A 27,783-nucleotide genomic window follows, 5' to 3' on the forward strand; every position below is an offset into this window, starting at 1 on the left:
GGCCCAGGGAGGGATTTGTATGCAGCCAGTAGTAGAGCTGGAGCTCCAACCCAGGGCTTTCCTGGTCCTGCTCTGTCTCTAACGTGTGCCTCCAGAAGGGGAGGGTGCCTCTAAGGGGGAGGAGGGGTATGCCTCAGACTCTCAGGGGGCCCTTTTCAAACCACTCACACCTGAGGTCCCAGACACCGGCCTGTGCGCTGTGTCCACAGGGGGCGGGGTTTCTCAGATGTGTCAGGTGGGACGTGCTGGACCAGCCCTCGCTGCTTCTGCATCCTTCTCCTCATCTCACTTTGCTGAGCCCCTGCTGAGAGGCAGGCCCTGGACAACCAGACAGCCCTCCCTCAGCCTGGACCCACCGACCCCCAGGGCTCCCCCCTCCTCTCCAGCTTCTCCTTCTTCTTCTTCTTCTTCTTTTTTTTTTTTGCTTTTTAGGGCCACACCTGCAGCATATGGAGGTTCCCAGGCTAGAGGTTGAATTGGAGCTGTGGCTACCGGCCTATGCCACAGCCACAGCAACACGGGATCCAAACTGCATCTTCGACCTACACCACAGCTCACAGCAACGCTGGATCCTCAACCGACAGAGCGAGGCCTGGGACTGAACCTGCGTCCTCATGGATGGTAGTCAGATTCATTTCCTCTGAGCCATGACGGGAACTCCCCCAGCTGTTCCTTCTTGGCCTCTTTGGCTTCCCACACTGCTCTGCTGCTCCCACTGGTTCCTGAGGGCTCAGAGCCCCGCCCCAAGTCCCACCGCCCTGCGGCCGTCGTCACCTCCTCTGTGTACCAGACCCCGAATCTTCATCAGGCCGGCCCCGGGCTCCCAGCAGTCACCTCCCTCCTGCATGAGCCTTGCTCATGGATCTGCTCATAGCTCTGTCTCAGGACCCTGGGATCTCCTGGCCCATAGCCGACGGCCAACCTGGGGAGCTCCTCAGTGAAAAACTGTCTGGACCAGTCGCTAAAGATCCCTGAGACTTAGTTCTTTCTCCTTCAAATGCAGACTTTTGCCCCCAGCTTTCAGGGTGTGTACAAGATAATATTTGGGTGAAGGCCTCGGGGAGCTTGAATCAAGGTTCATCCAGCCTGGGCCTTTCTGCGGTCCCCCTGACCTCTGGCTCCTTGTGGTGGCTGGGACATCATGAGTAAATAAGTGAATGCTCAGAGGGAGAATTCTGGGATGGAGCCCGATGTATGAGTCCCCATTGCAGCAAGCCCCTGCTTGCCTGGCGGATGGCTCTCCAGCCCTGGTGACAGGCAGGGGGCCCCGAGGGACTTAAGGGTGAGGGGACATCTTCTGGTCACATGCGAGGCTTGTCTCTTTGCAGAAGGACACGGGTTTCTCTATGAAACCTTTGGGATCCGGCCTCAGTTCTCCTGGCAGGTTGACCCCTTTGGCGCGTCTGCCACGACGCCCACCCTGTTGGCCCTGGCCGGCTTCAACGGCCACATCATCTCCCGGATCGACTACGACCTGAAGGACGCCATGCAGCACGCCCAGGTGAGCGGCGGTCTTCACCCACGGCTGCAGCCTCGCCTCTGCTTCTCCCCGCGTTCGGTCCCGGCCTCTTAGCACCCCCGATATTCTTCAGGGCATTTGGGATGCTCAGCAGCTACACGGGGCCATTGCCTGTCGCAGACGCATCCTTGGCTCTGCGGCGCCCTAGGCGTGCGTGGCCTCTCCTCCTGCATGTCCAGCCCCCGGCTGAGCTGCAGGCCCAGCTTGGATGCCCACTCTCTGAGTCCCCGTCCCTCATCAGCGGGCTGGGCTGGACGGCTTCCTTCTCTGAGTCTCCAAAGGGACTGCAGCAGCCTGCACTCGGTACCCTGCGCTCGACGCAGACAGGAGACGGCCGGGGTTCTGGGAACCCGGACACAGCTACTCTTCCTTTGTGTGGGCCGCCAGTCAGGAGGATGTCAACACTAACCCACGGCAGAGACCCTGCCTTTTCACCTGCCGGGACCCTCTGCCCCTTCTGGCTCCCTCTCACCCTCTGGGCAGCCCTTGGGCACGTGCACTCGCTCCCCAGGGCTGCGGTAAGAAAGCGCCGCAAGCTGGGCGCTTTGAACAGCACAGGCGTGCTGCTCTCAGGTATGGAGGCCAGGAGTCCGAGACCAGACCCAGCCAAGGCCACGGGCCTTCTGAGGGTGTTGCGGGGGGCTCCCGGCCCCTCGGCTTCTAGTGCCTCTGGCCTCCTTGGCTTGGAGGGGCCGACGTCCCCCGTGTCTTCACATCATCGCCCTCTGTCCCTGTCTGGGTCAATTCCTCCTTTCATAAGAACCGCAGACTTTTTTTTTTCTTCTTCTGGTTTCTAGGGCCATACTTGCGGCATATGGAGGTTCCCAGGCTGGGGGTGGAATCGGAGCTGCAGCTGCCGGCCTACACCACAGCCACAGCAATGCAGGATCCGAGCCTGGTCTGCGACCTATACCAACAGCTCACAGCAGCACTGGATCCTTAACCCATGGAGTGAGGCCAGGGGTCGAACCTGCATCCTCATGGATACTAGTTGGATTTGTTTCTGCTGCGTCATGATAGGAACTCCCAAGGACCCTAGTCATATGGGATCAAGGTCCAACCTCTTGACCTCATTTTTACCGAATTTCCTATGTAAATTCTTCCCCCCCCCAAAAAAATAAGAACATGAGAATTACTGGGGTTAGGAATTCAACAAATGATTTGTGCGGATCGTTCACCCCATCACGGAGAGGTAGTGTTATAATGATCGTGTTTTACAGATGGGGAAAATAAGGCCAGAACCATGAGGATTCTGGGCAGGCTCACGCTGGTAATAAAGTCTAGAGAGCGATGGTAGCACGGCCAGCAGGAGTGATCAAAGAGGCTTTGGGCTATAGGTGCCGCGAGAGACGTTTTTAATGAGCCTCCACTGAGCGCCACTCCGTGGCAGCTCCCTTCCCTGCAGACGGCTCTGTGAGCTGGGTGTGGCTCCCTGAGATTCCTGTGCAGAGACCCCAGAGGAGTCCAGGGACTGTGGATGGAGCTGGAGCTGGTGCTCGGAGGAGCAGGATTTTATCCCTGCTCTGTAACCCTGAGCACTTTCTGCCCATCATAATTGAGAAATGGACTGAACCCTTAGTGAGAGGCGCTGAGCTCCCCGTGTCTGGGGGGATTCAAGCAGAGTCAGAGCATGTGGCTGGCAGGCCCCGGCAGAGGAAGTCCTGCCCTGAGGAGTGGGGAGAAAGAGGAGGCAGGCACCTTGTGGAGGGCAAGTTCCCGCACCCTCTGGGCTTTGTGGGGTCAGGAGGAATCTTGAGGAGGAGGCGTCCGAGGGAGAGCTTGTCCCCGAGCCTGGGGAGAGGAGCAGGGGCCGGCAGCCTTGAGACGCAGGTGGGGCCTGGGGAGGGCTTGCTGGGCAGCCCTGTTGCCCCTCGGCCCTCCGCCTGTTCCCTCTGCATTTGCAGGGCCTGCAGTTCGTGTGGCGAGGGTCCAGGTCCCTGGAGGCGCGGCAGGAGATCTTCACGCATGTCCTGGACCAGTACAGCTACTGCTCGTGAGCGCTTGCCTGGGGCCAGGCCTGTTCTAAGCACCATCCCTGTATCAGCTCAGCCACGGCCCTTCGGCCACCCCTGAGAAAGGTGCCCGAGGGCCCGTCTCACAGGCAGCTGAGGCCTGGCCCCCAGCCGAGGAGCTGCGGTGGCCGCTGCGGGCCAGCATCGTGGGGCTCCGGCAGCAGCTCCGAGGCCTCTGCATTATGGGAGCAGCCTGCCTGTGCACTGTCTGGTTGGACGGCCCTGGGTTCAGTCCCACTGTGTCCCTTTGTCCCTGTGAGGCCGTGGCTGGGGTCAGCCCTTCTGTGAACAGGGGACACTTCAGGAAGGGTGAGGGGGCTGGGCAGGGACTCACTCCCAGGTCCTGGGCCCCCTGCAGTGGGAGGTGCCCCAGGTCCCTCGGGAGGAGCGCGGAACGAGGCGCCTTCTGTCCGCAAAGCTCTCGTCTGCCCACCACTGCCCCGTCCACCCAGCCGACGGGAGACGGAGGCCCCGAGCAGGGTCTGCGGGTGCAGGTGCCCCGGCGCCTTGCCGAGCCCTGCCTGACACTGCTGTCTCCCTCAGGGACGGGTTTATGTGGAACGGGTCTCCCAGGTTCCCGGATCGGCCATTCGATATGGATTACTCCGCCGTGGAAATGCCTGTCAGCCAGGACAGCATGAATCACTATGTCCTCAACTTGGTGGACAATGTGAACAAGCGGGCCGCCTGGTTCCGGACCCAGCACGTTCTCTGGCCCTGGGTGAGTGGGCCTCACCTCCGCCCAGGGACTGCGGTGATGGGTCCGACCCTCGCACCTGGGACCACCCCGGCTGCTGTCCTGCTCTGACCAGGCCAGTCTCCACCCGGACAGCAAGCCAGACAGCCCCCCGGCTCTGTCCTTCCTCCCTGCTCACCCTGAGTCCTCACCCCGCCCCTGGCCTCCCCCCACCCCCGATCACCCCCAGACTCTCCCACCCAAAACGCAGCCCCTCACCCGGGAGGCCTCCTTCTTCCCCGTCTCCTCCCCTCCCTAAGCCATGCTGGGGTCAGAGCTCTGGGCCTGAATCCTTGCTTCGACCCCATGAGCCTCAGTTTCCTCATCTGTGAAATGGGGAGGATGACAGGACCTGCTTCCTAGGCTTGTTTTGAGGTCAAGTGAGAGGAGGACACCGCCCAACACAGAGTCGTCCTTGTTGTCATAGATAAACTTTACGGATCACCCCCTGGGTGCCAGGCACTGTTCTACGGGACATATTTGCCTCACTCGTTTAAGCTGCCCTGCTGGGCCTAGGTTACCCCGTATGCGGATGAGGGGGCGGAGAGGCAGAGAGGTTAAGGAATCTTCCTGAGGCCACCAGCTGCTTAGCAGGGCGGCTGAGAAAGTGGAATGTGTTCAGACTCCATCAGACAAGCTCTGCAGCCTGCTTTCTTAGCTCTCGACTAATATTTTTAAAAAGGCTATGTTTTTTTTTTTTGACTGTTTTTATTTGTTATTACATTTTCATATTGGTGTGTATAGTAGTAAAAAATTTTTATGCCATACATTTCTGTACATTAGGTCCACAGGCTAATAGGTATGACACGTTACGTCAAAATAGGATTCTGTATTACTTCATCTGTGGCTTGAGGCATAACTGAAAAATATCTGTGCGTGGTAAAGTATAAAACAATGGAATATTTTCTTTCTCAACAGTTCAAACCCGAATGTGATATTTGCACAAGGAAAATAGAAATACTTGCCTAAAATAACTTGGGCCCAGATGACAAAATTGTATAAATGTCATCCTGTGACCTCTTACTTGAGATTCGTTATGAAAACGGTCCTACAGGTATTGTCAGTCTAGGCTTGCCTGGCCGACGTATTATTCCAGAACTCCTTTGGGGGCATGGATCTGAGCGCCTCTGGAGGCCCCCTGGGAGACCCCGTCACCACCTTCTCAGGCCTCTGACCAAGACCCTGGGAAGCAGGCAGTTTCTGTGGGGCTGTTTCAGTCCTGTTTGAGGGTCTGTCCACCTGTCAGGGGGAAGTCCTGCTGCCCATGCTTTTTAGTTTTTGTGGTGAGCGCCTAACAAAATTGATAGCAATGGGTCCTATAAATCTATCTCTTTAGCCAGCCTGAGAGCCGATAAATTCGCAAGTTCTCATCGCGCTGGCCACTTGTAGGACTAATTTTGCTTGGGCTCGCCTGTGAGTTTGGGGTTGGTCGATGCCAACTATTAGATTTAGAGTATGGATAAGCAATGAGGTCCTGCTGTACAGCACAGGGAGCTATATCCAGTCTCTTGGGATAGACCATGATGGAAAATAATATGAGAAAAAGAATATAGACCCGGTCATATATATGTTATGACTGGGTCACTATGCTGTACAGCAGAAGTTGGCATAGTGTTATAAATCTACTACGCCCTAATAAAAAATAGACTAAAAAAAAAGTTGGCACAGTATTATAAATCAACTACACCCTAATAAAAAATAGACTGAAAAAACCCCACAGGGAACTTTGTTCTTATCTTGTTGTGCCCATGAGGGTCAGAGAGAGCGCCCCTCTGCCAAAGTTCTGTGAGCCAGGAAGTGCAGACTGGGATTTGCAATCAGAGATGGCTGAGCATGAGGTTGGGGGCCAAGATTTGAGATACGCATACAGACCCAGGATTTCAGCCAAAATTAAGACTCTGCCTCCTGCGAGTCATATATTCTCATTTTAATTACATTTCTGTTCTATTTTTCTTTTTTTTCTTTTTAGGGCTGCACCCGAGACATGTGGAGGTTCCCAGGCTAGTGGTCTTTTGTGGTTCCACACAAATTTTAGGATAGTTTGTGCTGCTTGTGTGATAAACATCATTGTAATTTTCACAGGGATTGCATTGAAACCCTAGAGTGCTTGCATAATGTGCACATTTAAAGCATATTAACTCTTCAGAATATCAATTGTGAGCACAGACTATCATTCCATTTATTTGTATCTTCTTCAATTTCTTTTCTTGTCCTTTTTTTTTTTAATTGTTTTTAGGGCTGCACTTGAGGCATATGGAGGTTCCAAGCTAGGGGTCGAATTGGAGCTGTAGTTGCCGGCCTATGTCACAGCCACTGTCTTATGTCTTATGTCTGTGACATAAGTCTTTCACCTACTTGAGCAAATTTATTCCTTTCTTTTTTTTTTTTCTTTTTTTGGTCTTTTTTTTGCCTTTTCTAGGGCCGCTCCCACGGCATATGGAGGTTCCCAGGCTAGGGGTCTAATTAGAGCTGAAGCCACTGGCCTATGCCAGAGCCACAGCAACACGGGATCCGAGCCGCGTCTGCGACCTGCACCACAGCTCACGGCAACACCGGATCCTTAACCCACTGAGCAAGGGCAGGGACCGAACCTGCAACCTCATGGTTCCTAGTCGGATTCTTTAACCACTGCGCCACGACGGGAACTCCTCTACGGTTTTCTTAATGTGGTGATGACATGGGTTGATTTGTGGGTATTAAACGGTGCTTGGATCCCTGGAAGCAATCCCACGTGGTGACGACGTTGTATTGTCTGCCTGTGTTGCTGAATTCAGTTTGCTAACAGTTGGTTGAGGATTTTTGCATATATGTTCATCGTGGATATCGGCCCGTAATTTTCTTTTCTTGGAGAGTCCTTTTTTTTTTTTTCCAGTTTGACATGAGGGTAATTAGGTTGAAAAGAGTCCCCTTCTTCTATGTTTTGGGAGAAGTTGAGAAGGGATGATAATTCCTCTGAAATTTTTGGTGGGACTAACTAGGGAAGCTGACTGGTTCTAAACTGTGGTTTATTGGGAAATTTTTTATTTTAACTCAGTTTTGTGACTGGTAATCAGGTTGCTCAGATCATGTATTTATTCATGATTCAGTCTTGGTAGACTGAGGAATTTATCATTTTTTTTTTAATGTTACCTTAATGAAGACGCGCTTAAGGGCGATAAATGCGCGTCAGCTGTTACCATTTTCATTTATACTTATGTTGTTATAATTAATGACATTGATAAGCAGTAATACTGCTGGGTTTGTGAAATGGTCATGGAGTGGAATCCATCAGAAACAGGAAGACTGCATGTTCGCACACGTGGAATCTTAAATGCATAGGAAAAGAGGCGAGACTTGTGGCTTCCAGAGGTGAGGCTAGGGTGTGGGGGAACTGTGGGAAGGTGCCAGAAAAGGACAGACGTCCATCTAGAAAATGCATAATTAAACGGGTGTGATGTACAGTGTGAGAGAGGGCGAGAGAGGGGGAGAGAGAGAGGGAGAGAAGCACCCAGGGGATAGCGCTTGGGGTCTGGTTTGGGAGCTTGCTTCCCCCCACCCCGTGCAGAGTGGGAGGGGGGTGGTTGGAAGGTGAGGAGGCACTCACCCTGCTTCGTCTGGGCTCTGCTCCCGGAAGTGCAGGGCATTGCTCCTGGTCCTTGTCCGGCAGGGATGTGACAGGCAGTTTTTCAACGCCTCCCAACAATTTGCCAACATGGACCGTCTGATGGACCACATCAACAAGCACACGCCGGAGCTCGGCATCTCCATGCAGTACGCCACGCTGGCCGAGTACTTCCAGGCGGTGTTTGCTCAGGATGTGTCATGGCAGGTCCGCGACCACCGGGACTTCCTGCCCTATTCCTCAGGTATGAGCCTCTTGGGGCCGAGGGGGTGGTTTGGTGCCAGGAAGCGAAGAGGTCTCCCTGCGCCGCCCATCGCTTGGGAGCCTGCTAGGGACCCCGGGGCAGAGATGGACCCGCCTCCACCCCGCTGGCCGCTCCAGGCACCCAGCCTGGTTCCCCCGAGGGTGCAGCTCTCCCACTGTCCACTCCCGGCGGGTTCCTCTCTCCATGTCTTAAACCGCCGTGTGCGCTGCCCTCTGCCAGGACTGCCTGTCTCTTACGTTTTCTGCCTGCAAAGTCCTCCTCGTCTTAGAGTGTCATGTCAGCTCCTGTAGGAAGCCTTTCTTTCTTTTCTTTTTTTTTTTTTTTTTGTCTTTTTTCCATTTCTTGGGCCACTCCCGTGGCATATGGAGGTTCCCAGGCTAGGGGTCGAATCGGAGCTGTAGCTGCTGGCCTACACCAGAGCTACAGCAACATGAGATCTGAGCCATGTCTTCGACCTACACCACAGCTCACGGCAACGCCGGATCCTTAACCCACTGAGCGAGGCCAGGGATCGAACCCGCAACCTCATGGTTTCTAGTCGGATTTGTTAACCACTGAGCCACGAGGGAACCCCAGGAAGCCTTTCCTGACTGTAAGGGAGATCCCTTGGCATCTCCTACCCCAGGGACCCCAATTTTCTTCTATTACCACATAATCATTTTCTGGGTCCTAGCTCCCCCCGAGCCTGTGACCTGGAGGCCAGGACTGTTTTAGCTGCAGTCAGCACAGCCGAAGAGTTGAAAGGTCTTGGCGTGAGCTTTCTGCCTGGCTGCGTGCAGGTCTGAAACAGCTGGCTGTTAGAGTAATAAGGACCTCAGTGGTGCATCACCCACAGAGTGTAAGACAGAAGTGGGGCAGGAGGAGCTCTTAGCCCAGTGTCTGGCCCGGAGGAAGAGCCCAGCAGGCGTGGTTAACGTGATGACATCATCTCTGCTGTGTGAGGTCAGGCCCCACTCTGGACATCCGTGCTGTTCCTGTTGAGGAAGCTAGTCCAGGGCCCTAGGTGCCCTGGAGACTCCTTGCCAGTCTCAGCACCCTTGCCAGGCCCACCTGCATGCTCCCTGTGCTGACCCGCCCCGTAGAACTACCCTGTCTGCACGCCGGGCAGGAATGGTGTACACACAGCTTCATACTGATGGCGGGCGGGGAGGGCGGAAGTGCCAACCCCACCCCACCCCAGGCCCTGCTCGGGGCTGCAGCGGGGGATGAAGTTGGCCCCATGGGTGAACCGTCTAGCAGCCTTATTGCGTAAAATATCAGGGCTAGAAGGATCCTGGGTGTCCTGCTTCACCTTGGCGCAGGAGGGGAAGCTGAGGGATGTGGGCAGTGGGAGTGGGTGTAAATAGGGGCTGGGTCACCCTGAGCCAGGACCCAGGGAACCCAAGCACCCACCTCCCAGGTAGCTTTGTCCAGCCCTGTCTTCACTGCGGGGCTCACTCAGCCCGAGAGGTGGTTTGGAAGGGAGAGAGGAGATGCGTGGTTGTCCCCAGGGGACCCAGAGAAAACCAGGCTGGAAGGAGCCTCTACCCGCTGACCCTTCTCCCCGGGCCACGGTGCCTGGAGCAAGGCCTGTCCTGGGCCCGTCCCCTGCCCTCCCGCAGCTACCAGCAGGTGCAGTGTCTCAGGAGGGCTGGCCCCAGGTAGTGATTCAGAAGCTCTCCTGGGTTTGCATCACGGCTTCTGCCCTCACGGGCTGGGTGGCTTTGGGTAAGTGATGTCACCTTTCTGAGCCTCCAGGTTGTCATCCGTGGAAGTGGCTTCTCAGGAGGATGGGGGGGATACGTATGAACGTTCAGCAGCAGCCACTTCCCTTCTCCTCACTTCCTTCCCTTACGAAGAGCCACCAGGATGGGCCACCAGCCGCAGGGTTGAATCGAGGCTGAGCGCTGCCCCCAGACCTGAGTTTGTTGTGCCTCTCTGACCTTGGCCTCTCTTTCGAGTGGCGAGAGGGGAAGCTACATGGTTCCCAGCGCGCTTTCCTTGAGGTCTCATCGGTCTGGGGAAGGGCTGGCTCCTGGTAGAGATGAGAGAGGCGACGTGGAAGAGGTTGGGCTTCCAGTCCGGGTGGGAGTGGACACCTCTGTGTGTGTGGCTACAGTTAAGAGGAGGGGGTACAACAGTGTGGGTGGGGTGCTGCTGAGGCAGGAGGGGACATGTCTGTGCGGGAGGGGCTGGATCCCGGTGGGAGGGGGTGGGCATAGCCTCTTCCCGTCGGAGGCCCCATTTACAGACGCAGGACAGCACCGAGGAGGCTTGGGTCCTGATCTGAGGGTGATGGCTCCTGACATCTTTGGCAGCTGGTGTCCTGGGGCTGTGGAGAGCCTGTGCCAGCGTGGACACTCTCAGGGTTCAGGAGGAGCTGAGCAGGACAAATGCATCTGGACCCACAGGCTGTGGCCTTTCTCGGGCCCCGGGGTTGCCCCTCCTGACTGGGCTCAGGTCCTGTGGGGAAGAGCAGGGAGTGAGTGGAGGCACAGCCCAGCCCTGGGAGGAGACAGGAGGAGGGAACAGTAGGGAACGCTGAACCACCTGCTGAGACAGTCGAGCCCCAGAGGCGCTCAGCCTCCCTCCCCCACGCCTTCCTTGTCCTAAAGCCAGGCTCAGGACAGTGGTTCGTGGGCTCTCAGCTCCCCGCACTCCTCTTATCCCTCCTCTCTGGGCTGCCAGAGGAAACCGGCTGCAGTGCCACCCTGCCCTACATCCCCTCTGCCCCCGCAAGGCTGTCCGCACCAAGGTCCTTCTCGGGCTCGTGTCCTCTCGGCCTTCCTCCCTCCTGCTCCTCCCCTGATATCCTCCGGGATCTTTGCTCACGCAGCCCGCCCAGGGTCTTGAGGAGACACTGGCTTTCTTGTCCCCTTCGCAGTCCTTCAGCACCCGGTCTCTGCAGGCCTGCCCCAGCCCAACCTGACCGTCCCACCCTCCCAGGCCCTCGGGGATCCCAGACACTTGTTGGCCTGGCTGGGGCAGAAGCTCTGAGATCACCTCCCACCCCAGGCTGCCTCCCTGGTGGCCTGGCAGGAGTCAGCCCATCTCTGGTTCCGTCTTCCTCAGCCCTTCTGGGACTGGGGCTTCGGACCTCACGCCCACCACGGGCCCCTCTCTCCCAGCCCCAGAGCAGACCTGGACTGGATTCTACACATCCCAGAGTGGACTTAAGCGGCTGGCTAGGCGAGCCAGCGCTCTGCTGTACGCCGGAGAGTCCCTGTTCACACGCTACATGTTGTCGGCTGCCCGCCGGTTCCTGGACCCGGCCTGGGCCCTGACGCAGCTGCAGCAGCTCCGCTGGGCAGTCTCTGAGGTAATGCAACATCTCTCAGTGACTGTAGCAGGATTGGGGCCTCCTGGGCTGCCTGCTTCCCCCTCCCTAAGTCAGCAAAGCCTCCTAGTCCCTGTTCACTAGAGGTGCACGTTATAAAAGAGAACTGAGGGGCCTGGGGTCCCAGGACCTGTGCAGGATGCAACTGTGCCAAGGTCATGACCCAGGTCTGCTAGGTGGCTTCACTGAGCTTGAGGTCCCGACTCACCCAGAGGGTAAGGTGGAGCAGCAGGGGTGTCCCCCAGCCCCGTCTCCGTTCACGTCTCAGTTTAGGTCCGCGGCCTCAGGTTACTGACTTTCCCTCCGGGGTCCTAATTCTCTTCTGTAATGAGAACCCCACGCTCACCCCGGGGCGGGGCACTGGAACGTGATCATATTCATAACGCACTGGGCTCCGTGGATGCCGCAAGGGAAATTGTTCCTAAATTTCCATCTCCAGTTGTCCCTCCCTGTACAGATGGGTAAACTGAGACCCAGGAAGTCATGGAACTTGTTCCTTCGCCCGGTCAGAAAAGGGTCGCACTGGCCATGGCATTCGCAGTGACCTAAAGGGAGTTGCTGGCAGAACTAGTCATTGTGTTGGGGGTGGAAGGGACTGACTTTAGTGTCCACCGGCATTGGTGGAGACGTGGCTCTGCCCCACGGAGCCTCCGTTGCCCCTCTGTGAAGAGGAGGTAAGCCCCCCCCCCCCGCGTGGGGCAGACACGTGTCAAGGTCATGTGTGAAACGTGCCTAGAGCCGGTTATCAGCATTTATGGAAGACTGGGCCAGGGAGGTAATGTTTCAGAGGTCCTTTCCAGAAGTCTGCTTTGCTCAAGCTCAAGACTCGGGTATCGGTTTTCAGAAGGTCGGAAAAAGTTGGAGGCGCTCCTGAGGGTCTTGACCTCAGTTTTGCCTTTTGTCAAGTTGGGGGGACCCCCACCTTCTCCACTAGCACCTGGTGAGACGGAATGAAAGCCAGTGCCCAGTAGGTGCCAAAGGGTAGCTGCTGAGCAGAGCAGGTTCTGAGTCCACTCTTTTTTTTTTTTTTTTTAGCTTTTTTAGGGCTGCGCCCACAGCATATGGAAGTTCCCAGGCTAGGGGTCAAAGCAGAGCTGTAGCTGCCGGCCTACACCACAGCCACAGCAAGGCGGGATCCGAGCCGTGTCTTGGACCTACACCACAGCTCGCGGCAACGCCAGACCCTTCACCCACTGAGCGAGGCCAGAGATGGAGCCACATCCTTCTGGATCCTAGTTGGGTTTGTTATCGCTGAGCCACAATGGGGACTCCCCTGACCCCACTCTCTTCCTACCCTGGCGGGGGCCGCAGGTCCAGCACCACGATGGCATCACTGGGACTCACATTCTCGCTGTGAGAGACATGTTTGTGGAGCACCTGACCACAGGGATGGCGGGCGTGCGGAAGCTGATGGACTCCATTGCTCAGGACATGCCCCTCACCCACTCAGGTAAGTGAGGCTCCTGCCGTGGACCCTGAGGTCTGAAAAGAGAGTCTGGGGGCCTGGGAGAGGCCTGACCACCGAGGCTTCAGGGCCGCACCATTCCATCCCAGGTGCGGCCCTCATGCTCAGCTTGAGCTTGGGCACCTGCCTCCACTTCTCTGAGCATCTGTTTCTTCTCTGTGAGCAAAGGAGGGCTGATGTGACGGTTAGAGGAGCAGTCAATGCCCACAGAGTCAGTACAGCTGCTAAACATCCGCGTGCAGCATTTAACGTAAATCCTCACGTGTCTCTGGAAGCTGGAACTTAGAGCTGAAGAAACACATAAACACACAGGCTGTGGAGCAGGTGGGGTTTGGACCCTTAGCCCTGCTCTGCCCGGCTTTGCAGAGAGGATGCAGGTATCCTCAGGTTCCTGGCCCGGCCTGGCCCCCAGCACCCGCTCCTGAGCTCAGCTTGGGGGCACATGATGGGCCACTGACCAGCTTTTGACTGTTAGGGTTTCCCATGTGGACAGTGACCAATCATTGCGTGGAACTGATGGGATTCACCCCTAAAAATTCTGGGCGAAAAGACCTGTTGGTCTCCCTGCATGTGCCCAGGCCTGCAGCCCCCTCTGCAGCGTCCACATGTGCCCTGCTCTCTGTCACTCTGTGCTCCCTGCTCCGGCCTCACTCCTCACCTGACCTGCTCTCCCCTCCCCTCTGTGTCTGTCGGCCACCTCATCCTATCATCAGACTCTGGAAGGCCCCTGGGGACCAGGGTGCAGCAGGCAGGGTCCTGCCTACAGGGACTGGAGTTGGGAGGAAAGACAGTCTCAGAAAGAGCTAGAATGGGGCTCAGATCCAGTGCCAGGCGGGGCAGTCCATTCCCACGAGCGCGCAGGAGCAAGGGGGGCGGATAGAGACACTAGCAAGGCATCCAGCCCAAGGACCTGCCCAGGCAGGGGCAGGGGGCTGGCAGATGTGTGACATATTCACGATCCACGAGTCAGTGGACGTGGACAGAGCTCTGGGCACATGGGGCTGGAGATGGAGCAGAAGAGGCGTCCGAGTCCACATCTCAGGGGCCTCCGGTGCTGAGCTTGGGGTTGAACTTGACCCTCCAAGCTCCAGAGAATTCTTTGTCCCTCCATTTCCAAGTGCTCAAAGCTTTGGAGCCAGCCTTAGGAGCAGGGTCGCCTTGGGCAGGAGGCTCTATTTCTCTGGCCTCGGGGTCCTCATCAGTAAAGCGGGGCCGACAGGGAGAGATGCGCGAAGAGCTTCTGGAGGGACGTCCCCTCCCCGGGAACTGGGATGACGGCATGAACAGGACAGAGTACATGCCTGTCCGAGCACCTCGGGTGTGCGTGCCCCTCGCCCTGGACTCTGCAGGGCCAGTCTTACCCTCTTCAGTCTTCTTGTTCCAAGGAGCACCCGGGTATGTGGCGTGTGTCACATGGCTACAACAAATAAAGCTTCTTCTCTGTGTGCAGGCCCAGAGCCTGGGGGACACGTTGCCATGGTCTACAACCCCCTGGCCTGGACAGTCACCACCGTCATCACCTTGACTGTAAGCTTCCCTGAGGTCAGCGTCACAGACGAGTCAGGCCGCCCTGTGCTGGCCCAGGTGGGTGTGGCAAATCCTGCCTGAGTGGCACCTGTTTTTGTTTGTTTGTTTCTTGTTATATTTATTTATTTTTAAATTAATGTATAGTGGATTTAAAATGGCGTGCCAATCTCTGCTGTATAGCAAAGTGACCCAGTCACATGTAATACACACACACACACACACACACACACACACACACACACACACACACACACACACACACCGCTTTTCTTGTGTTATCTTCCATCGCGGTCTATCCCAAGAGGTCGAATATCATTCCCTGTACCACAGGACCTCACTGCTTATCCATTCTAAATGGAATCATTTGCATCTACTAACCCCAAACTCCCTGTTGCTGCACCCGCTCTGGGCTGCCCCCCGCCCCCCCCCCCCCGCCCAAATGTGGGAACATGTAAAGTGAAGCTGTGACGCCCTCGCCATCAGTCTGAGGACATTGTTATGAGGGTGTGTGTCCATCAGGGTCAGTGGGATCCACCCAGGGGGCTGACCCTGGCTTTGGGCACTTGCCTTGGCTGGAGGTCCCTTCTCCTGTCCCCTCCCTGGAAGGTGGACTGGGCTGGATGGAAGGCGTCACGTCCCGTTTGTGAGTATGTCTATTCCTATGTAGAGTTCCACTTTGCATGCAAGTGACCCTGAAGAGTCCTAAAAACGGATCTTTACTGGAGGTGTGGATGCAAAGGGCCTGCCTCCCTCTGCAACACCGACCTTCAGTGTGAGTGTGGTCCTTCTCGTGTCTCTCTAAGACCTGGACATGGACTTGGTTCCAGAGGGCACTGTTCACTGAAAAACAAACAAACAAACAACAAAGCACACTGTGACAGCTGTGAGTCAAGTTTTATTTGGAGCAAATGGGGATTGTAGGCCGGGAGGCACGGTTTGAGATCGAGTCGTGAAACTGCTTCTAAACTGTGGGAGAGAGTGTCCGCGTCCGTGTGGTTTGGTGGTGGGGAAGGTGCGTGTGTTCGTCCTGGTTTGAATGTAGGTCCTTGTCTGTGTGAGCGTTGTTTTAAGGTGATTTTGTGGTCAGCAGTCCACTCTATAGGCTAGTCCAGCGCTGGTCTCCTTTGTAAGTGGAGATTAACCCAAGAGTCCGTTCCCTTCGGTCTTGCTGTGCCTGAGCTAAGAGTACCTGTAAGAGTACCTGTAAGAGTACCTGATGAGAGTCCTTCCATCCAGACTGGAGATACTCCCTAAGTTATGCTTTCCCAGTGTGCACTATCCTGTGGTTGCAGCTCACGGGACACTTGATCTTCAGTAGCATCCTCATGGATGCTTGTCAGATTCGTTAACCACTGACTCACGATGGGAACGCTTTTTTTTTTTTTGAGTTCCCGGCGTGGCTCAGCAGTAATGAATCTGAACTAGTATCCACAGATTTGATCCCTGGCCTCGCTCAGTGGGTTAAGGATCTGGTGTTGCCATGAGTTGTGGTGTACACCGCAGATGAGGCTCGGATCTGGCATTGCTGTAGCTGTGGCATAGGCTGGCAGCTATAGCTCTGATTTGACTCCTGGCCTGGGAACCTCCATATGCTGTGGGTACAGCCCTAACAAAAATGTATTTTTTCTATTATAGTTGATTTACAATGTTCTGTCAATTTCTGCTGTACGGTAAAGTGACCCAGTCATATATACATATATACCTTCTTTTTCTCACATTATCCTCCATCATGTGCCATCACAAGTGACTGGACATAGTTCCCTGTGCTGAACAGCAGGCTCTCATTGCTCATCCAGTCCAAATGCAATAGTTTGCATCTACTAACCACAAACTCCCAGTCCATCCCACTCCCTCCCCCTCCCCCTTGGCAACCACAAATCTGATCTCCAAGTCCATGAGTTCGTTTCTTTCCTGTGGAAAGGTTCCTTTGTGCTGTGTGTTATATTCCAGATATACGTGATATCATATGGTATTTGTCTTTCTCTTTCTGACTTACTTCACTCAGTATGAGAGTCTCTAGTTCCATCCATGTTGCTGCAAATGACATTATTTTATTCTTTTTTATGGCTGAGTAGTATTCCATTGTGTATCTATACCACATCTTCCTAATCCATTCATCTGTCCATGGACACTTAGGTTGTTTCCATGTCTTGGCTATTGTGAATAGTGCTGCAATGAACATACGGGTGTATATATCTTTCTCAAGGAAAGTTTTGTTCAGATATATGCCCAAGAGTGGGATTGCTGGGTCATATGGTAGTTCTATATATAGTTTTCTAAGGTACCTGCATACTGTTTTCTATAGTGATTGTACCAATTTGCATTCCCACCAACACCATGGGAGGGTTCCCTTTTTTCTACACCCTCTCCAGTATTTGTTATTTGTGGACTTGTTAAAGATGGCCATTCTGACAGGTGTGAGGTGGTCCCTCATAGTAGTTTTGATTTGCATTTCTCTAATAATCAGTGCTGCTGAGCATTTTTTCATGTGCCTGTTGGTCATCTGTATATCTTCTTTGGAGAACTGTCTATTCAGGTCTTTTGCCCATTTTTCCATTGGGTTGCTGGCTTTTTTGCTGTATAAGTTGTTTGCATATTTTAGAGATTAGGCCCTGTCACTTGCATTGTTTGAAACTTTCTCCCATTCAGTAGGTTGTCTTTTTTTTTTTTTTTTTTTTTTTTTTTTTTTTTTTTTTATGGTTTCCTTTGCTGTGCGAAAGCTTATAAATTTGTTTAGGTCCATTGTTTATTTTTGCTTTTATTTCTGTTGCCTTGGGAGAGTGACATAAGAAAACATTTATAGGTTGATGTCAGATAATTTTTTTTTTTTGTCTTTTGTCTTTTTAGGGGTGGCCCCTGTGGCATATGGAAGTTCTCAGGCTATGGGTCCAATCTGAGCTGCAGCTGCCGGCCTACGCCACGGCCACAGGAATGCAAGGATCCAAGCCGCATCTGCGACGTACACCACAGTTCACCACAATGCTGGATCCTCAACCCAGTGAGCGAGGCCGGGGATTGAACCTGCATCCTCAATACTAGTTGTGTTCGTTAACTGCTGAGCCACAATGGGAACTCCAGATGTCAGAGAATGTCTTGCCTATGTTCTCTTCTAGGAGTTTGATGGTGTCTTGTCTTAGGTTTAAGTCTCTACGCCATTCTGAGTTTATTTTTGTGCATGGTGTGAGGGTGTGTTCCAGTTTCACTGATTTACATGCGGCTGTCCAGTTTTCCCAGCTCCCCTTGCTGAAAAGACTTTTTCCCATTTTATATTCTTGCCTCCTTTGTCGAAGATTAATTGGTCATAGGTGTCTGGCTTTATTTCAGGGTTCTCTGTTCTGTTCCGTTGGTCTGTATGTCTGTTGGTACCAGCACCACACTGTCCTGATTACTGTGGCTTTGTAATATTGCCTGAAGTCTGAGAGAGTTATGCCTCCTGTTTGGTTTTTGTTTCTCAGGATTGCTTTGGCAATTCTGGGTCTTTTGTGGTTCCATGTAAATTTTTGGCTTGTTTGTTCTAGCTCTGTGAAAATTGTCATGGGTAATTTGATAGGGATTGCACTGAATCTGTAGATTGCTTTGGGTAATATGGCCATTTTTATGATATTAATTCTTCCAACCAAGGAGCATGGAATATCTTTCTATTTCTTTGAATTCTCTTTAATTTCCTTGATTAATGTTTTGTAGTTGGAGAGATTATTGTAAAGTAGGTTATCCCAAAGCAATTATTCCTGAAGATTTCACTAAAAAGATTATACCTCATTTACATTTAACTTATAAAAATTTTATGATACCAAGTTATTTTCTTTCTGACATATTTTGAAGCAGATATAACAAAATCTTATTTAACTTCTGGAGTTCCCGTCATGGCACAGCGGAAACGAATCCAACTGGGAACCAAGAGGTTGTGGGTTTGATCCCTGGCTTCGCTCGGTGGGTTAAGGATCTAGCATTGCTGTGAGCTGTGGTGTAGGTCACAGACGCGGCTTGGATCTGGTGTTACTATGGCTGTGGTGTAGGCCGGCGGCTATAGCTCCGATTAGACCCCTAGCCTGGAACCTCCATATGCTGCAGGTGTGGCTCTAAAAAGACAAAAGACAAAAAAAAAAAAACAACAACAACAACAACAAAAAACTTATTTAACTTCTGTTAAACAGAAGTATAATTAAGGTATTATACTTAGTGCTGATAACTCTAAAGACATGTCATATTATTTAGATTGATGAATTTTAACTTTAAGAGTCTCATGCTCTACCAACTGAGCTAGCTGGGCACACGACAAAAATTTTAATACCAGGTATTATTTTAATGCTGCATATTTCTGAGTTCACGTGAACCTTAAATTAATTCTGGCCAGTTACCTTCTGTGTTTTTGAGAATTTATACAAACACTTAATTTCCTTGAAGCCAGTTAAGTAGAGCTCATTTACAAGTGAATTTTGATTATACCATCCAAAAGTTAAGGCACAGATAATGCGTGCATTAACATATAGGCAGGTACAACCAGAGGTCTCATAGCTTCATTTTCTAAGCTTGATCATGAATCTCTTGTCACAATGTAAAACTCACTAGTTTAAAAATAACCGCTGGAATAAGTTTTAAAAAGATTTCTTCCCTCATGGCCCCCTTAGTCTCAGGAATTAGAGCTGGTATAGATTCGTCTTCCTGAGAGCCGTGGTCTCAGCGCACAGGGAGAGAAAAGCAAATTCTCTGGCCCGCAAGTTCAGAATTCTGAAAATATTTGTTTTTTCTTTTCTTTCTCTCTGGCTTTCTCTAACAACTGCATGTGCCATAAAAGAGTCCATTTTGGCTATTTTTAGGGCAAAAATTTCCTTTAATTCCCACTTACGTAGATATTTGCAAGTGTAAATTTTGTATATACCTAAAGCTGGCTGAGGTGTTAGTTTGGAGGCTGGCTTTCTGACACCCCTTGTTTCTCTGTTTGACAGACTATGTCCCATTTTATTTTTTTAATTTTTTTAAATTTTTTTGTCTTTTTTTTTGCCATTTCTTGGGCCGCTCTCACGGCATATGGAGGTTCCCAGGCTAGGGGTCTAATCGGAGCCGTAGCCACCAGCCTACGCCACAGCAACTCGGGATCCGAGCTGCGTCTGCAACCTACACCACAGCTCACGGCAACGCTGGATCTTTAACCCACTGAGCAAGGGCAGGGATCGAACCCGCAGCCTCATGGTTCCTAGTCGGATTTGTTAACCACTGCGCCACCACGGGAACTCCTCTATGTCCCATTTTAAAGTTGAGTTTGTCAGGGATAAAATTTATTAGGGAAATGGTGTGAAGGGCCAGTGTGCTGCCTGTGAGCTTAACTCCTCTAGGCATCACCCTTGAGTCATATCATGGATGAGCTGATGTGACCCCTGGATGAGCAAGTATTTAATTAATGAGTGGGTTTCCCCTAAGGGACCACTGCAAGGTATGAGGGCTCTGACTCCATCACTCCCATAAATTTCTCAGTCACCTGGGAAAGCCATAACCAACCAAGAGGAGTCTTATCCTTTTTCTTTGGAGCAAACCCTCTCAAGTAATCCTTCACTTTTATTCCAAGAAATCCTATTAAGGCAGCCGACCTGAGGAAAGGCATCAGGTCAGCCTCTTACCGAACCACACAGCCCAGACCTCTCAGCATCCTTCAACTGAGCAAACCCCAGGTTCTTTCAACCAGGCACCCCAAATGCCTTAGATTAGGTGGGTATCTCCCCAGCACCTTTCACTATAGGGTGAGTATTTCCCTATTATCTTTCAATCGCCCGAGCTCAGTGTCTTTCAACCGAGGCGACAGGTACCTGTTACATACCATCAAATAAAGCTCAGGGTTATCAACCAATACGGGAGATCCAAGAGCCTGGAGAGACGCACCTAAATTTGTTTGGATTCTCTGAGGAGGTGAATGGGCACAAGAAACTCTGCTGGTACCAAGGCTCTGGTTCCTTGCAGAGTTCAGGCGAAGGAGAAAAGCCTTCTCTGGGTCTCTTTTGTTGGTTGTCGTAACTGTCAACTGAAAAAAAAAAGTACAACATAGCAATTGGTTTTATTGGGGGGAAATGAGGACTAAAGCTTGGGAGGCGGCATTTCAATTAGCTCTGAAAAACTGCTCCGAATAGGTCGGGAGGAATGTCAGTGTATATGTGATTTTGGTGAAGAGGGAGGTCCATGCAGCTAAGCCCACATTTTGCAGAAGTCTGTTACTTGTGGACCCTTCCTCTATCTTCAAAGCTAGGAACATTTGACCAATTTCTGCTCATGCTGACATTTCTCTGGTTCTTTCTCTTCTACTTCCTTTTATTTATTTGTTTATTTTTTTGGCTCTACCCGCAGCATGCAGAAGTTCCCAGGTCAGAGATCGAAGGTCACTGCTCGTCTTGTGAAAGTTTTTGCTAATCATGAGGAGCAGATGTCACATGAAGAATTTTAGGGCTTTTCTAGATAAGAAGAGATGCAAGAATCAGGCTCATAAAAACTTCTCCTAAAGATCTAACTATCTGCATATCTATTCTGCCAAATTTCCCCAGAAACAAACTAAGAAAATACAGAAATGATGGATGATCATATGGGGGAGCAAACCCTTTAGAACAGGATGAGGGATGGGGGGTGGGGATGAGACATTTGCCAGGTTGGAGGGTGGGAGGAACAATGCTTTTGCTCGTAACCTCCCTTCAATAACTCCCTACAGGAGTCCAGAGATGGCACCTTTGCCCTAGAGAGTGAGGGGGGCCCCCTGCATGGACCCAGTGTCCTCATCCAACTCCCTTCCCTAAATCTGATGACATGGAGATGGGGAAAGTTCTGCTGGGATGACCTGAAACTTCCCTCCACTGTGAAATTCGAGGATTAAGAAACCAGGTGCCCCTTCCAAAAGGGAGGCCCTCCAGATCGAGGGAACAGTGTGAGCAAAGGCTCAGAAGCAGGAGAGAGTGGGGAGTGTCGGGAAGGAAGACAGGTGGTTGTTCAGGCCCCAAAGGAGAAGGGAGGAAGGAGGGAGAAGAGGCTGAGCCTGGACTGTGTTGAGCAGCGAGGATGAGGGAGGGGAACCCAGCTCAGCTCAGGGATGGATGCCCCTGACGCCTCAGGGGCTAGTGAGTGTCCCATCCAGTGGGTGTGTAAGCAAGGGTTACTTAGGAGACTGAGGTGTCTTCCAACCCTGACAGCCATGATTTCATCTCACCCGCTGGCCTTGCAGGTCCAGGACTCAAAGGAGACACCATCAGCTTATGACCTGCACGTGCTGACCACAATCCCAGGACTCAGTTACCAGCACTACATCATCAGGCCCATCAGGAAGGCCCGGGAGGACTCTCAGGAGGCTGCTGCCACTGTCCCCAGCACCATCCAGTTTGGCCTCAAACTCAGGAGACAGGATGGACAAGTGGGCAGGAACCTGGTGCCAGTGAAGAATGGCTGCTACACTGTGTTCCTGGACAAGGACACCAACCTGATGCACAGCATCTGGGAGAGGTGAGGTGTAGCCATAGCAGCCTCTGAGGTGGAGGCGTGTCCTGGCACCTGAGCATGTAACACCCCCAGCTGGGTCTCCATTTCCTCACCTGCATGGCAAGAATGTGATGGGGTGAAGGCCTTGCAGTGCTACTAGTTTTATTCCTGGTTGTGTGAGTCTAGGCCATGTCAAGACTTTCTTGGAGTTCCCATTGTGGCTTAGCAGTAATGAACCCGACTAGTAACCATGAGGATGCTGGTTTGATCCCTGGCCTTTCTCAGTGGGTTGAGGATCTGGCATTGCCATGAGCTGTGGTGTAGGTCACAGATGCAGCTTGGATCCTGCATTGTTGTGGTGTAGGCTATCAGCTGCAGCTCCGATTTGACCCCTAGCCTGGGAACTTCCATGTTCCATGGATGCGGCCCTAAAAAGCAAAAAGAAAAAAAAAAAAAAGAAAAAAAAGAAAGAAAGAAAGAAAGACTTTCTTGAACTTGTTCATTCCAAAGTTGTTGGTCCATGTAAAAGGGAGTATTGAGGAATCCACCCTGGAAAAAGCATAATAAGTATGTTATCCCCTTTTTAAAATTTAGAGAAACAGGGAGTTCCCTTTGTGGCTCAGTGTGCTAGGACTCAATGTTGTTTTTTGTGAGGATGCAGGTTTGATCTCCGGCCTTGCTCAGTGGGTTGAGGATCAACTCTGAAAAAGCGTAATAGTTATGTTACCTACTTTTTAAAATTTAGAGAAATAGGAGTTCCCGTCTTGGCGCAGCAGAAACGAATCCAACTAGGAACCATGAGGTTGAGGGTTCGATCCCTGGTCTTGCTCAGTGGGTTAAGGATCTGGCATTGCTGTGAACTGTGGTGTAGGTTGCAGACCCGGCTCAGATCTGATGTTGCTGTGGCTGTGGTGTAGGTGGTCAGCTGTAGTTCCGATTGGACCCCTAGCCTGGGAACCTCCATATACTGTGGGTGTGGCCCTAAAAAAGTAAAGTACAGTAAAATAAAATAAAATTTAGAAGAAATATAAAATCCTTTCATCTGCTTGCCCTTACAACCATCTATTCACTCACCTATCCGCTCAGCCACCCATCCATGTTTCTGTCGGTCCATCCATCCATCCATCCATCCATCCATCCATCCATCCTTCCATCCATCCATTCATCCATTCATCCATCCATCCATCCATCCATCCCTTCCTCCATTCATTTATTTACTAATTCACTCATAAGCAGCCATTTATTGAGAGCAGAGAAGGCAGCTGACCACCATAAGGCCAACCAGAGTTTGGAACCAGCCCTGTCACGTGCTCATGCTGCATCCCAAGCAGTTGTCATTCCTTCTCAGCTGCCTCTTCCAACACACCCACTTCCATCTCTTCACGTTACCTCCCAAAGGGCGTAGAGATTTTGGAGGGACGAGAAGGTCTGGAGGAGCACCTGGCAGGAACTGAGCTGAAGGAGAGAGAGAGGGACGGGGAGGCAGGGAAGGGGGAAGCGGGGAGCGTTGGTGTGAGCTGAGCATCACCAGGCGCTCAGCCCAGGCAGCTGTCAGCTCTGCAAGCACACGCCAGGACTCCCCTCCGACGGGGGCTTATTGGAAGTTCTGCCCTTCAGTCATTCCGCAGGGTCTTCTTGAGGTGTGTGGGCGTGGCCAACAGGAGCCAGAAGGGGCGGTCAGCGGGGAGCATGGGGGAGCAGCAGAAATGGGGTGCAGCCCCAGCACATTCCGCGCCTCCCTGGCCAGGCTGGGACAGGTGGGTCTCCACAGTGGCTTTGGCCTCCGTTGGCGCTCAGGCCCCTTGTGCTGAGACGGGAACACTCCTGAAGGGGCAGCCCCAGCTCCCCTTCCCTTCCTGCCTCCGTCCCCCAGGACGCCTCACACCTAAGCCACACCCCTCACAGCCTTTCCCAGGAGGGAAGCTCATGTCCGCTGTCCCTCTGCTGGACCCCTGTGTGTCTTCGGGTGCTTTGGGTGCAGGTGAGGAAAGATGTGTTCCTTGCTGGGCTCCCGCAGCTCCCAAGGGGGAAAACCATACCTTTCAGAGAGGGGAGGCTGTTGGAAGTGAGAGAGGGCGGCTTTGAGGAGGCTTGGGGGGGCCGAGGCAGCTGGAGCCAGGCCTGAGGCCTTGAAGGGCAGCAGGGAATGAGTGGGTCAGACGAGGGGCAGTTGCTCCCTGGGAGCCCACTTGTGCAGAGGCCTGAGGTGGGACGCCTCGGGGTGCACAGACCACCCCGGGGCAGGTTTGCTAGAGGGAAGTGTTTTTATTTCCTTTATATATGACTCCCGTGTTAATGTAATTCGTATACCACGTCTATCTTCATGTCTGGGCTGCTTCCTGTGTCCATGGAGCTACGTAGACATCACCACCATCAGTTTTTGTTTGTTTGTTTGTTTGTTTTTGTCTTTTTGCCATTTCTTTTGGCCGCTCCCGCGGCATATGGAGGTTCCCAGGCTAGGGGTCCAGTCGGAGCTGTAGCCACCAGCCTACGCCAGAGCCACAGCAACGCGGGATCCGAGCTGCATCTGCAACCTACACCACAGCTCACGGCAATGCCGGATCGTTAACCCACTGAGCAAGGGCAGGGACCGAACCCGCAACCTCATGGTTCCTAGTCGGATTCGTTAACCACTGCGCCACGACGGGAACTCCCTCCACCATCAGTTTTAAGAAGTTTAAGTCATCATCCTCCAACCCTCTTCTTCCGCATTTCCACCTCCCCAGGGCTTTGGAAACTTTAATCTTCTGTCTCTCTAGATCTGCCTCTTTGGACACTTCGTACAGGGAAATCACACCAAAGGAGGACCTCGTTTCTCCTGAAGACTCCGCTATATTCCATCGCACATAAGCCCGGAGGCACTCCTCCTGTCCTCAACTCCTCCTGTCCTCAACTCCTCCTGTCCTTAACTCCTCCTGTCCTCAACTCCTCCTGTCCTCAACTCATCCTGTCCCTCCTGTCCTCAACTCCTCCTGTCCTCAACTCCTCCTGTCCTTAACTCCTCCTGTCCTTAACTCCTCCTGTCCTCAACTCCTCCTGTCCTCAACTCCTCCTGTCCTCAACTCCTCCTGTCCTCAACTCCTCCTGTCCTTAACTCCTCCTGTCCTCAACTCCTCCTGTCCTCAACTCCTCCTGTCCTTAACTCCTCCTGTTCTCAACTCCTCCTGTCCTCAACTCATCCTGTCCCTCCTGTCCTCAACTCCTCCTGTCCTCAACTCCTCCTGTCCTTAACTCCTCCTGTCCTCAACTCCTCCTGTCCTCAACTCCTCCTGTCCTCAACTCCTCCTGTCCTTAACTCCTCCTGTCCTTAACTCCTCCTGTCCTCAACTCATCCTGTCCCTCCTGTCCTCAACTCCTCCTGTCCTCAACTCCTCCTGTCCTTAACTCCTCCTGTCCTCAACTCATCCTGTCCCTCCTGTCCTCAACTCCTCCTGTCCTTAACTCCTCCTGTCCTCAACTCCTCCTGTCCTTAACTCCTCCTGTCCTCAACTCCTCCTGTCCTCAACTCCTCCTGTCCTCAACTCCTCCTGTCCTCAACTCCTCCTGTCCTTAACTCCTCCTGTCCTTAACTCCTCCTGTCCTCAACTCATCCTGTCCTCAACTCCTCCTGTCCTCAACTCCTCCTGTCCTTAACTCCTCCTGTCCTTAACTCATGGGCATTTTGGTGGTTTCCACTTTGAGGTTCTCATGAACATGCACATAGAGATTTTGTGTGGGCAGAGCTTTCATTTCTCTTGGGTGGGTTCCTAAGAGTGGCATTACTAGGTCCCCGGCAATTCTATGTTTAACCCTTTGAAAAACTATCAAAATCTTTGCCAGGGCGGCGACACTATTCTCCATTCCCGCCAGCAGTGTACGTGAGCCCTGCTTCTCCACATCCTCAAATACTTGCCTTTCGGAATATGGTTATTCCAGGGGGTGTGAAGTGGTTTCTCATATCCCAAAAAGCAAGTTAAAGGCCAATGTCATTGATGAACAGAGATGCAAAAATCCTCAACAAAGCCAGCAAATGGAGGGGATTCCTTCGTGGCTCGGTGGGTTCAGTATCTGGCACTGGGGCTCTGTTTATGGCTGTGATGTGGGTCTGACCCCTGGCCCGGGAATTTCTGCATGCCAAGGGTGTGGACAAACCAACAACGAGCAAGTGGGATCTAACAGTACGTTACAGTGATCATGTAGGAGAATCAAGTGGGATTCATCCCAGAGGTGCCAGGATTTTTCAGTATCTGCAAATAAACCAGTGTGGTACATCACATGACCAGACTGAAGAATAGAAACCATATGATCATCCTAACAGATGCAGAAAAGGCTTTTGGTATCATTTAGCATCCATTTACGATACAAACGCTCCAGAAAGTGGGCATCGAAGGAACATTTCTCAACATAATATAGGCCATATGAGACAAACCCTCAGCTGAGATCATTCTCAATGGTGAAAAGCTGAAAGCCTTTCCCCTAAGATCAGGAACAAGACAGGGATGCCCACGCTCCCACTTTTTTTTTTTTTTTTTTGTCTTTTTGCTATTTCTTTGGGCCGCTCCCTCGGCATATGGAGGTTCCCAGGCTAGGGGTCGAATCGGAGCCATAGCCACTGGCCTACGCCAGAGCCACAGCAACGCGGGATCCGAGCTGCATCTGCAACCTACACCACAGCTCACAGCAACGCCGGATCGTTAACCCACTGAGCAAGGGCAAGGACTGAACCCGCAACCTCATGGTTCCTAGTCGGATTCGTTAACCACTGTGCCACGATGGGAACTCCTGTTTTTTTTTTTTTTGCTCCCACTTTTATTCAACATAGTTTTGGAAGTCTTAGCCACAGCAATCAGAAGAAAAAAAGAAACAGAAGGACTCTAAATTGGAAGAGAAGGAATAAAATGCCACCGTAGATGACATGACACCGTACATAGAAAATCCTAAAGATGCTACCAGAAAACTGCTAGAGCTCATCGGTGAATTGCGTAAAGTTGCAGGATACAAAATCAAAACACAGAAATCTCTTACATTTCTATATGCTAGCAATGAAAGATCAGAAAGAGAAATTAAGGAAAAAATCCATTTACTAACACATCAATAAAATAAAATAAAACAAAATACCTAGGAATAAACCTGGTAAGGAGACAAAAGACCTGTACTCTGAAAACTACAAGATGCTGATAGAAGAAACGGAGGGGGACACAAGCAGATGGAAAGACATACCATGCTTTTGTATGAGAACAGTCAATACTGCTAAAATGACTCTACCAGCCAAGGCAATACACAGATTCGATGCAATCCCTGTCACATTACCAATGACATTTTCCACAGAGCTAGAGCAAAACTTTTAAAAAATGTCTATGGAAACACAAAAGACACCAAAATGCCAAAGCAATCTTGAGAATGAAAAATAGAGTTGGAAGAATCAGACTCCCTGATTTCAGACGACACTACAAATCTACATTCATCAAAACAGTGTGGTACTGGCACAAAAAAACATACATAAAGATGGATGGAATAGGACTGGAAACCTGGAAATAACCCACACACCTACGGTCAGTTAATTTGAGAGAAAGGAGGCAAGAGTATACCATGGAGAAAAGACAGTCTTTTCAATAATTACTGTTGGGAAAACTGGGCAGCTGCATGTAAAACAATGAAATTAGAACATCCTCTAATGTTTAAATAGACATTTCTCCAAAGAAGACATAAAGACGGCCTACAGGCAGATGAAAAAATGCTCAACATCACTGATGATTAGAGAAATGCAAATCACAACTACCTTACACTGGTCAGAATGGCCAGCAACAAAAAGTCTCCTACTAAGTGAAGCAAGTCAGAAAGAGAAAGACAAATGTCATGCGATATCATTTTTATGTGGAATCTAACAAATGGCGCAAATGAACCTATCTACAGAACA

The 27,783-nt window shown here is 51.8% G+C and overlaps 1 protein-coding gene across 5 annotated transcripts in view; it reads left to right on the forward strand.

The window, feature by feature from the left end:
* The window catches only part of MAN2B2 (mannosidase alpha class 2B member 2), a 57,992-nt gene that overhangs the window by 19,226 nt on the left and 10,983 nt on the right, over window positions 1-27,783 (forward strand). For all 5 annotated transcript variants that reach the window (XM_084970896.1, XM_084970894.1, XM_084970895.1 and 2 more), the window contains 8 exons: window positions 1,329-1,501; window positions 3,424-3,512; window positions 4,075-4,252; window positions 7,914-8,112; window positions 11,241-11,431; window positions 12,761-12,899; window positions 14,365-14,498; window positions 21,637-21,911. In XM_084970896.1, the coding sequence (XP_084827022.1) occupies window positions 1,329-1,501; window positions 3,424-3,512; window positions 4,075-4,252; window positions 7,914-8,112; window positions 11,241-11,431; window positions 12,761-12,899; window positions 14,365-14,498; window positions 21,637-21,911 (1,378 nt within the window). The remainder of the gene's footprint in view (window positions 1-1,328; window positions 1,502-3,423; window positions 3,513-4,074; window positions 4,253-7,913; window positions 8,113-11,240; window positions 11,432-12,760; window positions 12,900-14,364; window positions 14,499-21,636; window positions 21,912-27,783) is intronic.

Source organism: Sus scrofa, chromosome 8 (assembly GCF_054392235.1).
Source record: "Sus scrofa isolate SSC_HxYL_T2T_F1_AM1 chromosome 8, Sscrofa_HxYL_maternal_Yorkshire_Landrace_v2.0, whole genome shotgun sequence".
Lineage (NCBI taxonomy): Eukaryota > Metazoa > Chordata > Mammalia > Artiodactyla > Suidae > Sus > Sus scrofa.